General features: G+C 44.1%; 1 protein-coding gene across 1 annotated transcript in view; it reads left to right on the top strand.

The window, feature by feature from the left end:
* The window catches only part of LOC308313331 (adenylate cyclase 9), a 48705-nt gene that overhangs the window by 17189 nt on the left and 17210 nt on the right, over window positions 1–14306 (top strand). The window contains exons 2-4 of the mRNA XM_080760413.1: window positions 11823–12004; window positions 13321–13428; window positions 13740–14005. Coding sequence (XP_080616539.1) covers window positions 11823–12004; window positions 13321–13428; window positions 13740–14005 — 556 coding nt within the window. The remainder of the gene's footprint in view (window positions 1–11822; window positions 12005–13320; window positions 13429–13739; window positions 14006–14306) is intronic.

The raw sequence follows: 14306 nt of genomic DNA, 5'->3' as shown, positions 1-14306 counted from the left end.
GGGGGAGAATCGTCAGCGTAAAGATGTACATTTATGTATCTGCTGGGTTCCCTAGATGTCTTCAGGCTTGTCGCTTGGTCTTACTCTAAATTCTAAAAGACTAAAACCCCTTGTTGCCTGTCTGTCCCTTTCCCAAATCAATCACAATTCAGTCAGGAACACGTGAAGAATAACTGTATTTCCATTTGATGCAATAAATGGGTGGTGTGTGTCACCCATTTATCAAATGGAATACAGTTATTCTGGCAGTTATTCGGCTCCTCAGGCGTTCACGTTCACTCTCCCATTGGAATTCATAGACTCCAACCTGCGTCCGCTCTCCTAAAGAGGCGGAGCCTACGTCACGCAGATATGGCTATAAGTAAACCGGAGATGGCGGGTCTTGCCTTCCTATTTGTCCTGGGCTGAGCCAATCAAATTGAAGCTATGGAGAAATGAACTGGAACAGGAAATGGGCATGACGCCTTCTGAAAAGTGAAAACCCGGGACTACAGCTACCCGTATGCACAGAGCCTGTTGTAGCTGAGCAGTGAGCAGCATGCTGAGAGCACAGAGCCATGTTGTAGCTGAGCAGTGAGCAGCATGCTGAGAGCACAGAGCCTGTTGTAGCTGAGCAGCGAGCAGCATGCTGAGCTAAAGCAGGGAGTGGGTATTTGTGTTTTTTGTGTAAAACTAATGTTTGGAATGGATTCAGAATCATGAAAACCCCCTAGTTTGACATGTCACATGCTACTTCCCACATTATTCGACAGTCCCTTGGCCCACTTGCAGCAAATGTAAAATCAACAGTCAAAAACCTGGGTGTACATTTTGACAGTAGGATGACCCTTGAGTCCCAACTTACCCATGAGGCATGCTTTTATCACTTAGGCAACATTTCTAAAATATAATCTATTCTCACTCCCCACTGACCTAGAAAAAAATCATGCACGCATTTGTTTCATCCCGCCTTGACTATTGCAACAGACTCTATACCACTCTAAGCAGCTCCTCATTATCCAAACTTCAACCTGTACAGAACAACAGCAGCCAGAATTCTCACCAACACCAACCGTCGAGCACACATCACCCCGGTCTTATAGCCACACTCCACTGGCTGCCCATCAAGGCTAGAATAGATTTTAAAATCCTTTTAACTACTTTTAAAGCCCTACATGGACTGGCCCCACCGTACATTTGTGATCTTCTGCCCCCCAAGGTCAATGTGAGATCGTTGCGATCCTCTGACCAAGGCCTCCTAATGGTTCCTGGGACTAAGATCCTCTGACAAAGGCCTCCTAATGGTTCCTGGGACTAAGATCCTCTGACAAAGGCCTCCTAATGGTTCCTGGGACTAAGATCCTCTGACAAAGGCCTCCTAATGGTTCCTGGGACTAAGATCCTCTGACAAAGGCCTCCTAATGGTTCCTGGGACTAAGATCCTCTGACAAAGGCCTCCTAATGGTTCCTGGGACTAAGATCCTCTGACAAAGGCCTCCTAATGGTTCCTGGGACTAAGATCCTCTGACAAAGGCCTCCTAATGGTTCCTGGGACTAAGATCCTCTGACAAAGGCCTCCTAATGGTTCCTGGGACTAAGCGAAAGACAATGGGTGACCATGCGTTTGCAGTAGTTGGAACGCCCTGCCTTGCACTTTAAAAAACGCTGAGTCTGTCAATATTTTTTAAGAGTTTGTTGAAAACGTTTTTATTTCGGAAACATTTTCCTGATGTTACTTGACCTTGATTATGATGTTGTTCTTATTTGCTTGTTGTATACTGTCCTCAGTGTCCTGTTTTAATTTGATTGATTTTATTGTGTTCATTGTACAGCACTTTTGTAACCTTGTTAAGAAAGGTGCTTTATAAATAATAATTTACTTATTTACTTACTTACTACTTAAAGCATAAGATAAGTTTGACATTTTTGCCTTATACAGGATGTTAATGGGAGGGTCACAAGAAACCCCTAGAAAACAAATTGCAAGTGGAGTGCAGGATTTCAGCTTTATTGTCATATCGCTGATTTACAAAGTGAAAGGGTGGGTGAAACTCGTTTTCGTGCATAGTTCCCATCGTATTGTTCCATAGAAAAGAAAGGGAAGAAGAAGGGGGAAAGGAGATAAGAAAAAGAAACATAAACCTGAGATAATAAGGTATAAAGCAGCATGGTGTATACTGTGCATTATCTACTTATGGGTGTTAGTTTAGGAAGTTGGTTAGCTTTGCAGCAGCATCGGCCGTGTGTGTACACTAGCAGCATTGAGAAACGGTGATCTAATCCCAATGAATGAGGAAGCCATTTAAATGGAGCGCCCTGTTGAGAGCATGAGCTGTGATTGGTATGTAGGAAAGTGTTATCTCTTTGGCTTCTTTGGAAACACTAATTCAATCAGCAGACTGACAGCTGATTACAGCTGCTGGGGGCGGGTGTATGACTCCATTGTCCTCCATGAACTAACGCCATGCTTCGTTCATTCAAGTCTTCTTTAGCCATGGGGTATCCGTATCTCTCTTGACATCTGTGCCCAAATCAATGACAGTCAATAGAGTTTGGCTTTTCTTCTATGGTTGTCTCTTGACATCTGTCGAGCCACCTTGCTGTGCACTTTTTACTGTTTTTACTGTTTGAAAAAAAACAATGGTCATCATCCATCTTCCTAATAGGGCTGTCCTCGACTAAAGAAATCCTTAGTCCACTCGACTAATCAATTAGTTGATTTAATCAAGAATCAATTAGTTGATTTACCTGGGCTGTAATCAACAAATCTGTAAAATTCTGTTTGCTACGTGCAATCTGGCAGAGGCCAGCCCTTGTATAAGCTGGCGAGGTTGAGAACTGAAACTTCTAATGTTGATTTCACAATGCCTCCCTAAATCTACTTTCAAAGATCTTAACCAATTCTGAGCGGGAACCCTTTTTGGTGTTTTAACTAAGCATTATGTTATACTATTGAAAAATAGCTGATCTACAGTACAAGCTCGTAGCGCGCCACCGAGTGGCGCGCTATGAGCTTTTTTTTGTTCTCTGTGTGATATCAGTGCAGCCTGTTCTCTGTGTGATATCAGTGCAGCATGTTCTCTGTGTGATATCAGTGCAGCATGTTCTCTGTGTGATATCAGTGCAGCATGTTCTCTGTGTGATATCAGTGCAGCATGTTCTCTGTGTGATATCAGTGCAGCATGTTCTCTGTGTGATATCAGTGCAGCATGTTCTCTGTGTGATATCAGTGCAGCATGTTCTCTGTGTGATATCAGTGCAGCATGTTCTCTGTGTGATACCAGTGCAGCATGTGGTCTCTGTGTGATATCAGTGCAGCGTGTTCTCTGTGTGATATCAGTGCAGCATGTGGTCTCTGTGTGATATCAGTGCAGCGTGTTCTCTGTGTGATATCAGTGCAGCGTGTTCTCTGTGTGATATCAGTGCAGCATGTGGTCTCTGTGTGATATCAGTGCAGCATGTGGTCTCTGTGTGATATCAGTGCAGCATGTTCTCTGTGTGATATCAGTGCAGCATGTGGTCTCTGTGTGATATCAGTGCAGCATGTTCTCTGTGTGATATCAGTGCAGCGTGTTCTCTGTGTGATATCAGTGCAGCGTGTTCTCTGTGTGATATCAGTGCAGCATGTTCTCTGTGTGATATCAGTGCAGCATGTTCTCTGTGTGATATCAGTGCAGCATGTTCTCTGTGTGATATCAGTGCAGCATGTTCTCTGTGTGATATCAGTGCAGCATGTGTTCTCTGTGTGATATCAGTGCAGCATGTTCTCTGTGTGATATCAGTGCAGCATGTTCTCTGTGTGATATCAGTGCAGCATGTGTTCTCTGTGTGATATCAGTGCAGCATGTTCTCTGTGTGATATCAGTGCAGCATGTGGTCTCTGTGTGATATCAGTGCAGCACAGTGTGTCGCACAGTCAGTATCCCTTGGATACTTTATTATGACGCGGGACCCATAACCCACGGACGGCTCCTGGGGGTTGGGCGGGTTCAGCTAAAGATTCAGACGCATTCATAGAGTAATGAAATTATTAGAGCTAAACATGTCTGGGAAGTGTGCGTGTGTGTGTGTGTGTGTGTGTGTGTGTGTGTGTGTGTGTCTGGGGGGGTTCAGAACCACACGTCATACGGCCACGGTGTCAGTACTTGACGTAACATACTGGCATGCGAGCATGCCCAGAGGCTAGTTCCTTTCTCTTCCCATAATCTGTTGTCTGCTATGTGGGTCTATCTTTTACATCTTCAATATGTACGACCTAGAGAATACTAGCACAGTGATCTATCTGTGCCATTGTCGTTTATCTTCTCACAGAGGTGTGTGTGTGTGTGTGTGTGTGTGTGTGTGTGTGTCATGTGGCCAGGGTGTGCAGTGTGTGGTGCCCGACATGCCCTCACGACACTCAACACCCTGCCACCCTAGGACAGAGCAATCTCTCTCTCTCTCTCTCCCCCCCTCTCTCTCTTTCCCACTCACTCTCTCTGCCTCTCTCCCTCAATCTCTCCCTATCTCTGTGTCTCTCTGTCACTATCTGTTCATTTCTCTCTACCCCGCCCACTCTCTCTCTCTCAACACACTTAACCACTTTCACCCTGGCTTCCCTATTTTGGGAATTTGGGTATGTCATCGTTATTTTTTTTTTTTTTAAATGCCAAAACTTTCACAAACGTCTCTCTCTATTTGTTGTGCAACAAAGCATAGAGGTCTTATGTGGTTAATGTGTCTGTCTGTCTGTCTGTCTGTCTGTCTGTCTGTCTGTCTGTCTGTCTGTCTGTCTGTCTGTCTGACAGCCAGTCTCTCTGTCTGACATCCTCTCTTCCATGTTTCCTGTTTCATCTGTCTTGTCTCATCTGTCAGTGTGAGGCTAATTATTTTATTCGCAAGGACACAATGGCCTTTGTCTCAACGTGCACACATGTTAGTGTGTGTGTGTATGTGTATGTGTGTGTGTGTGTGTGTGTGTGTGTGTGTGTGTGTGTGTGTGTGTGTGTGTGTGTGTGTGTGTGTGTGTGTGTGTGTGTGTGTGAGAGAGAGAGAGAGCGTGCATTTGTTTTCGCAAGTTTTTTCAATTCAAATAAGCTAATCTGGAGCTTCATATTTTATTCATTACAGAGGGTCAGTTGGAGAGAGAGAGAGAGAGAGAGAGAGTCCAGCGATAGTTTTTCTTCCTATGAGTTAACCCAGGACGGGAACCCCTTTTGTTGTTGTAAACATCATGTTTTACTTTAGCTATTTTTTGAAAAATCGTGAAAATGGAGCGCAAAATCTTTGAATATATTCTTTCAGAGCAAACATTTTTTTCTTATCATTTTTTTTATCCCACGATTTTGTAACCCATTTTTCACCCCTGTGTCAATTATCTAATGTGATCCTGGGCTCTACACACCCTCCGCCAACCTGGGGAGAGCAACGGACTTGAACTCATGCTTTCTTCATGCATGAGTGTCCAAGTTGCTTCTTTACACCTGACATGGGAGAGTTTCCCTGGTTGGACGTAGCGTGTGGAAGGAACACGTTATTCCAACCAGTTCCTTTCCCCTCCATCAGGCACCCCGGCTGGCCAGGGGGAGGCAGTTTAGAGACCAGCATTACTGCATGTTTTTTGTGAGGGTACCTACCCTAGAGCGATATATACATATTTTCAGATGGGGGGCCCGGTGGCCAAATACAGATCATTCTGGGGTCCTTGACCTGAAAAAAGTTGAGCACCACTGACATAGAAACATTCCAATAGATCCAGAGTAGTATTATTTTGTCAAAAGCTCTTAGTTTGTACTTTTCATTGGTTCAATATATTTGAACCCATTTAGGCCTGACTTAGAAATAAAAAAAATGTTCGCTCTGAAAGAATATATAACGGTATTCAAAGATTTGCGCCACATATTCACGATAAAAATAAATAAATAGCAGACCTACAAGCTATTGTATAGCTTGTAGATCTGCTATTTTTCAATAGCTACAGTATAACATTACACCAAAAGTTATTCCCGCCCAAAAGGGGTTAAAACTCATACAGATTGAACTTAACACTTTCACTTACAAGATACAAGGTTTCTGCCCGACAGCGACGATATGGATTGTGTGTGCTTGTGCACAGCAATGTGTGTGTGTGTGTGTGTGTGTGTGTGTGTGTGTGTGTGTGTGTGTGTGTGTGTGTGTGTGTGTGTGTGTGTGTGTGTGTGTGTGTGTGTGTGTGTGTGTGTGTGTGTGTGTGTGTGTGTGTGTGTGTGTGTGTGTGTGTGTGTGTGTGTGTGCTGTCACGCCGATGCTCATTATGTTGTGTGTGAGTGGCCGTGTCCTCGGATAAACCCCCGGCCTGCTCCTGACTGTGTGAATAGAATGGACAATCAATACTGTCCATTAAGCCACACTATAGAGTGTCTGTCTGTGTCAATGTTACTGTCCGGGGAAGATCGATATGAACACACACACGTGCACGGGCACACGCACACACGTGCGCGTGCGCAACACACACACACACACACACACACACACACACACCAAACCAAAGCTTTACAGTAGATTATGATTCTGCAAATTGTTGGGTGAAGAATCACATCGTTGACATTTGGAATACACTCACATGCATGCATGAGTATCAGTGTATGCGTGAGTGCATGTCATGGGCTTCATGCACTGTGCAATTGTTATAGACCTTTTTCTACGCTCCGGACCGTCTACAGTCTATAGGTCGAGAGACAGTGGTTGTTGAGAGAGAGAGAGAGAGAGAGAGAGAGAGAGCGTGACAGTTTGAGAGGGAGAGACAGGTTGAGAGCCAATGGTTGTTGAGAAAGAGAGAGAGAGTGTGACAGTTTGAGAGAGAGAGAGACAGGTCGAGAGCCAATGGTTGTTGAGAGAGAGAGAGAGAGAGAGAGACAGGTTGAGAGCCAATGGTTGTTGAGAAAGAGAGAGCGTGCCAGTTGGAGAGAGAGAGACAGGTCTAGAGCCAATGGTTGTTGAGAGAGAGAGAGAGAGAAAGAGCGTGACAGTTGGAGAGAGAGAGAGACAGGTCGAGACTCGAGAGTCAATGGTTGTTGAGAGAGAGATAGAGAGAGAGAGAGAGCGTGACAGTTGGAGAGAGAGAGACAGGTCGAGAGTCAATGGTTGTTGAGAGAGAGAGAGAGAGAGCATGACAGTTGGAGAGAGAGAGACAGGTCGAGAGTCAATGGTTGTTGAGAAAGAGAGAGAGAGTGTGACAGTTTGAGAGAGAGAGAGACAGGTCGAGAGCCAATGGTTGTTGAGAGAGAGAGAGAGAGAGAGAGAGAGAGCATGACAGTTGGAGAGAGAGAGACAGGTCGAGAGTCAATGGTTGTTGAGAGAGAGAGAGAGAGAGAGAAAGAGCGTGACAGTTGGAGAGAGAGAGACAGGTCGAGAGTCAATGGTTGTTGAGAGAGAGAGAGAGAGAGAGAAAGAGCGTGACAGTTGGAGAGAGAGAGACAGGTCGAGAGTCAATGGTTGTTGAGAGAGAGAGAGAGAGAGAGAAAGAGCGTGACAGTTGGAGAGAGAGAGACAGGTCGAGAGTCAATGGTTGTTGAGAGAGAGAGAGCGTGACAGTTGGAGAGAGAGAGACAGGTCGAGAGTCAATGGTTGTTGAGAGAGAGAGAGAGAGAGAGAGCATGACAGTTGGAGAGAGAGAGACAGGTCGAGAGTCAATGGTTGTTGAGAGAGAGAGAGAGAGAGAGAGAGCGTGACAGTTGGAGAGTGAGAGACAGGTCGAGAGTCAATGGTTGTTGAGAGAGAGAGAGAGAGAGAGAGAGAGAGAGAGAGCGTGACAGTTGGAGAGAGAGAGACAGGTCGAGAGTCAATGGTTGTTGAGAGAGAGAGAGAGAGAGAGAGAGAGAGAGCGTGACAGTTGGAGAGAGAGAGACAGGTCGAGAGTCAATGGTTGTTGAGAGAGAGAGAGAGAGAGAGCGTGACAGTTGGAGAGAGAGAGACAGGTCGAGAGTCAATGGTTGTTGAGAGAGAGAGAGAGAGAGAGAGAGAGAGAGCGTGACAGTTGGAGAGAGAGAGAGAGGTCGAGAGTCAATGGTTGTTGAGAGAGAGAGAGAGAGAGAGAGAGAGAGAGAGAGAGAGAGACAGGTCGAGAGTCAATGGTTGAGAAAGAGAGAGCGTGACATTTGGAGAGAGAGACAGGTCTAGATTGAGGCAAGCAGCCACTTGGCCTCTGAGCGCAGGTCATTAGCGGGTCAACTGGTTGTTCTTGTTCACATCCACTCAAACTCTGCTGGTGTGCATGACTCGTTTTGAAGAGATAATGGAAGGTGCAAAGCATCAGTGGTCCTTTATTTGTGTGTGTGCGTGTGTGTTCTTTCATGCGTATACTGTATGTGCATGCATGCGTATAATGTGTATGTGTGTGTGTGTGTGTGTGTGTGTGACTGTGCTTTTGACTGTGACTGTGACTGTGTGAGTGTGTTTGTATGAGAGAGATTGAGAGTGTGAGGGGGAGACGGTACAAGAGAGAGAGAGAGAGAGAGTTACAAACGAATCACTGGTCCCTTATTTATTTGTGTTTGTGTGTGTCTGTGTGTACTCACCGTTGTGTGCGTGAGACCTAATAGTAGCCTTTGTCATCTGTCTGGCACTGGAAACGATTGCTAAGTTGGAACACACACACACACACACACACACACACACACACACACACACACACACACACACACACTACTCTGTCCCTCAAGGCTCTATTCTGGGCTTGGGAACCTGAGGACAGCAACCCATTTTTTTGTGTCATGGTTTGAACTTGAAGACTTGCATTGAAACACACAGAACCTTTCAAACAGCAGACAGAAAAGTAATTCATTGTTTGTAGCAAGGAAGCAGAATTGTTATGAGATTTGAAGACGTGCTAGTAAATAATGGCTGGAATAGCTATTGTTTATAGAAATCACTCTTATAGAGTGTCATATTTTAGGTGCATGAGCAGCACATGAAAGAGAGATAATTTAGAATCAAATGGAGAGAGAGAGAGAGGATGGGAGCAAGAGGAAGGAGAGAGGGGAGGCTAGTGCTTAATTTATTCTCTGTCGTACGACAGTCGGCAATGGCCGATCTGCGAAGCATGCTGTGAGCTTTGTATATCGTCTGTTTTCTCTGCGTGACACGGCCATATGACAAAGCATAAATCAGGCTTTAAAGCAAACAACTGAAAAGATATAGAAAAACGTAAGGGACAATGATTGGAGTGTGTAGCAAGCAATGAATGAAATAAATGATTGTCGGTTCTGGCCACTGTCCATTCATTCACCCATTCATGAAAGATTCCAGCACATCAAGACTTGAGCTGTGACAGTATACAAAACACCGCTAGATTAGCTCTGCTAGCTGCTGGTGTGTGTTTGAACAATGAGGCCTGCTATCCAGGTTATAGTGTGTTTAGACAGGCTGATAGTGACTGGCCCCGGGCCATCATTCTAATCCTATATTTGTGTATTTCCTTGTTGGCCCTGCACTTGTGTGAACAGGGCCAGAGGCTTTGGGATGTTGTGCAAACACACTATGCGCAACACCCAGGATTACTTTACCATTATCTTCTTTCTTTGTCTGCCGGAATGGCTTGGTTGAGCGGAGCACAGATACAGAAAGAGCGCACTCAATGTATAGCTAGCCGATGTGACCCCTGTTGCACTCTGGCATGTCGAGTGCCTCAAAACCGTTATTGCTTTGTACAGTATTTTTCCTTGGCCTCTACATCGACCTATATGACTGAAATGGTGCAGTCAGAAGCTCTTGTCGGATCAATAGGGTCGACAATAATTCCACAGTTGGGTTGAAGTGTCAGGATGCATCTGTTTGTAATCATCATTTGCCTTCTATCGTTTTAATCTTTAGCGTTTTAGGAGGCGGCAAAGCACCTTGTAACTTCTACATATTTGAATAAGCAAGTCAGAAGAGGGAGGGCTATTGTAAGTTTTATAATTCTCCGCAAACATAGTCATGTGTGTACTGTATACATATTTATTTTATAGCACCACCTCAAGTGTTTTATTACTTTTATATGATAGTTTTATTATAAATCAACTATTAATCAATCAATGGAAAACAGCAGATTATGATTTTATAGTCCCTATCTATGAAATAGGATTCCATTGTGTGTGTGTGTTATGTCTTTAAAAAAAAAAATTAAGTCATACTGTATAAGCTTTTCAAAACTAAATAATTCTTTATATAATGTTTTTTTGTTCTCTAAACTATGTCTAGTCATGACTGTCTGTCACGAGTCACGACACTCATGCCAAAATTACACAGGCAATGTATATATATATATATATATATATATATATATATATATATATATATATATAATAATAATAATAAAACTTTATTTGTATAGCACCTTTCATGACATGAAATGCAGCTCAAAGTGCTTTACAGAGAAATGGAGGATAAAAGAAAAGCAAGGCAACAACATTAAAAACAAGCAGTAATGCAATACAGTGAGGACATGAATAACAAAAATAAAAAATAAAAGATCAATTAAAAGCAATGTTGTAGAAGTGGGTCTTGAGCTGAGCTTTAAAAATTTCTACAGAGGCTGCCTGACGAAGGTACATTGGGAGCTTGTTCCATGCCGACGGCCCGTAGAAGCAAAAAGCTGCTTCCCCGTATTTTTTAGTTGCCATTTTTTTTGGCAATATATATAATTATATATATATATATAATTTGAAAGTTAATACATACAGATTGTTGAATCTCTATTGACAAATGTATGCAGATGTTTAGTTTAAAAAACATATATGGTGCTAGAAAGTAGGAACCCACAGCATTTGTGTTGTAGCAATACTTTTTCCATGGGCATTTAGGGTCAATGAACAGTTTTTCATTCAGTCACATCTACACATTTTCTTTTATGTTATTACGGTACATACAATGATTAATAGATTCTAAACACCTGATGTGACCTGATTTTTATTTTGAACTGAAGTCTGGGAATCACAGACAAACAACAGACAATGGACCTGGCCATGGCGTTGCCAAAAAGACTACTAAAAGATACGTTACCCATTATGACTATGCAGTTATTGTAGGTCAAGTGATTTCATAATCTTTTTGGGGTGTCAGTAATGAAGCAACCATCTCTGAATGACTCTGTAGTGAGTAGAGTGTAAACAAAGTGTTTTGAAACCTTTTACCGATAATTATATTCCCAACCCCAAGCAGCAGATGAATCCCAGATTGACTTAGTTTGGAGCTCCCTGGATTTACCAGTCCTTACTGATCCACAAAATGCCAATTTGATAAAAACCAATTACAAGCAGAGAAGTGGACATTTCCAGGCTAAAAGCAGGGAGGTCTCCGGGTCCGGGATCAGGCGGTTTTTAACAGAGTGGTATAAAATGTTGAGAGCGGAGTTGTCCCCACTATTACTCAATGCTTTCAATGGGATTCTGCGGGGAGGTGATGCCCCGCCTTCTTGGAAGCAGGCCATTATCTCGGTTATTCCAAAAGAGATAAGAAAAGATAAACTGGAATGTGACAATTATTATCGACCAATAAGTGTTTTATATTTAGATTGTGAACTTTTCACCTCTATTATGGCTCGGAGGCTGGAGGACATTTTGTCCACCATTATAAGTTTGGACCCAGCAGGCTTCATATGTGGGAGACAAACCTCAATACTAGAAGGTCACTACACATCTTAGGTCAAATTACTACGGATGAATCCAAATCAATCCTAGTAGCACTGGATTCTCGAAAAGCCTTCGTCTCCGTTCTGTGGACTTTCCTTTACAAAGTAATGGCGAAATGTGGTTTTCATGAACATTTTATTAAAGTTATCGAGGCCCTATATGAATGTGTGAATATACATGTCCTGGCATTTATTTCTTTACTTTGTTGTCTTTCAGGACTGAAGACGTACCTAATCTCTGGAAGGCAGGTGGAGCATGATGGCCAATGTGCATGCTCCCAGTCGGGTGGTGGGGCCAGCCCTCCCTCCTGTCCCGGGCCCCACACCCCAGACCTCATTCCTGGGGGAGCACAGGCCGCTGAGCCCCTGCTTCCCAAAAGAACTCCAGATGGGGCCGTGGTAAGTTGCACAGAGAGAGAGAGAGAGAGAGAGACCTAACAAAAGTTAGGTGCATGGAGCAATTGGAGCATTCATGTACAGTAATTTACCTAGATTTTATTTGACACCAAATCTCTTGAAAATAGCTGATCTACAAGCTCACACCGCATCGTGTTTTTTCGCCTATTTGACATGCCCAGAATTGGGATGTTAGGGTTTATTTGGTTAACCACTGTCAACGTGGAGTCTCTTATTTTAGGCATGGCATTATAGTATATCGTTGCTGTCTGGAAGAAACCACCTAACTCCATTTTGGAGTTCCCCCCCCCCCCCCCCCCCTTTTTTGCATACCGGTATTGTTTCGAAAATATTTAACCAATGGAAAGTAGTAAAAAGTGCTTTGGACAAAACCTCTTAACCCATTCTGAACGGGAACCCATTTTGGTGTTAGCATCATGTTATGCTTTAGCTATTGAAAAATAGCAGACCTACAAGCTCGTAGCACGCCACCGAGTGGCGCGCTACGAGCTTGTAGGTCTGCTATTTAAAAAAAATCGAAGAACGACTGACATTTTTAGAATCTGATCTCAGGTCAGAATGGGTTAATCAGACCAGTGTGTGTCCAGTGGAAACCTCGTATGAATCTGATCTCAGGTCAGAATGGGTTAACTCCATTGGACTCTCAGGGCTCGATCTTTGTCGCCGCCGTTACCCGCAAGGCCCCCGGCAGCACAAGTGAGACTTCAAGGCAGCAACGCATCACTCTTCCACGCCATGGGCTATAGAGTGTCGCAGTCCCGCCCCCTCCAGAGACCCGGAAAATAATTCCCCGTTCATTTTCCTCTTTTTTCAAAAAGTATTTATTTAAAGACGTTTACGCCACGGACAAAGCCAAATGGAGTTGTGACAAATCATGACAATAAACAAATGTTTTGGGGCTGATCAAATGATTAGAAAGAAGAAGAAAAAAGGCAGGATACAACACTTTTTTCTTCTTACAAATTATTTCCCCTGAAAACATTTTGGAGATGGGACGGTTTCTTCCCAACAGCAGAGATATATATATAAAAGGACTAAAACAGCAGATATACATGCTCACAACGTGTCACAATGCGGCTCATTGTGAGGTGGTAGACATTTTGCTAAAACATTGTCGTACAACAAAGAATAAAAAGGGGAATAACGGGTTACATTTTCTAGAACATCCTAGAATGCAACGGCCGGGCAGCCAGTATTTCAGACAGCTTCCAAACTGACTTAATGTGTTCTTTGTCTCATGACTTTCATTTGTTAACAACCAGGGCTCTCTCTCTTTCTTTCCTTCATACTCCCTCCAGTCCTCCTGTGTGTCCTGTAGTGTGGTTTTGTCGCCAGCGGGAGAGCAGAGCGATGAAGTTGCTGCACTTAATGGCTGCCAGGAGGAGCACAAGACGGGCAGTGCCAAGGTAAAACACACACCGACCTACAGCATGCATACACAGTGTCAGCATGACTGCATTGATCACTGACTATGTAAACACTCTCTCAAGTATCTGCCATTGACCCTCTCTTTCCCTCCACCCAACAAACCCTTCCTCCCTTCTCCGTCTCTCTGTTTATTTTTCCTCTTCTCCTTTTTATCTTCTTCTTCCTCTTCCTCTTCCTCTTCCTCTTCCTCTTCCTCTTCCTCCTTCTCCTTCTCCTTCTCCTTCTCCTTCTCCTCCTCCTCCTCCTCCTCCTCCTCCTCCTCATCCTCCTCCTGCTCCTGGCTCTCTAGTTTGTTCCAGGCCACAGCCCCAGGGCACTCAATGGTCTGCTCAGTCCCCCACTGGAGGACCCGGTGCGTGCCAGCCAGAGTTCCCTGTGTGACATGCTCCAGGACAAAGAGAAGAAGACCAGCACGGGCACCGGGACTGGCATCAGCCTGGGCATGGCCGGGGCCGCGGGCGCTGGCATGGACCACTCTGCCCTCATCCCGCTGCGCGCCAAGGACTTCAGAGAGAAGAGCGACGGCCATTTTGTGGACGTTATCAAGGAAGACAGGTGAGGTGACATTTATAAAAAATATTGTTATTGCTGTTTTTCGGAAATGACATCACGGCCTGTCTGTTATACTGATTGACGATGACTAGGTGGATGTTTTGACGGCCTACAATGAACCCCTATTCTTTCCGTGTGCCAATTCACATTGACATACCAGCATTATTCACATAACTGCTTCATTGTCGCTATTGTTTCAATACTGTGCCTGTATCAACAGAAAATGTTATAGACACCAGTCCTCTCCCTACACAGGCTCCTGTATTTGCCATGTCATCACAGCAGAAGCGTGTGTGTAGGCTAT

The sequence above is a fragment of the Protomyctophum bolini genome, assembly GCF_963924005.1.
Source record: "Protomyctophum bolini genome assembly, chromosome: 3".
In the NCBI taxonomy this organism is placed as follows: domain Eukaryota; kingdom Metazoa; phylum Chordata; class Actinopteri; order Myctophiformes; family Myctophidae; genus Protomyctophum; species Protomyctophum bolini.
The sequence above is the reverse complement of the archived record's forward strand: the minus strand, read 5'-3'. Positions and strand labels throughout refer to the sequence as shown.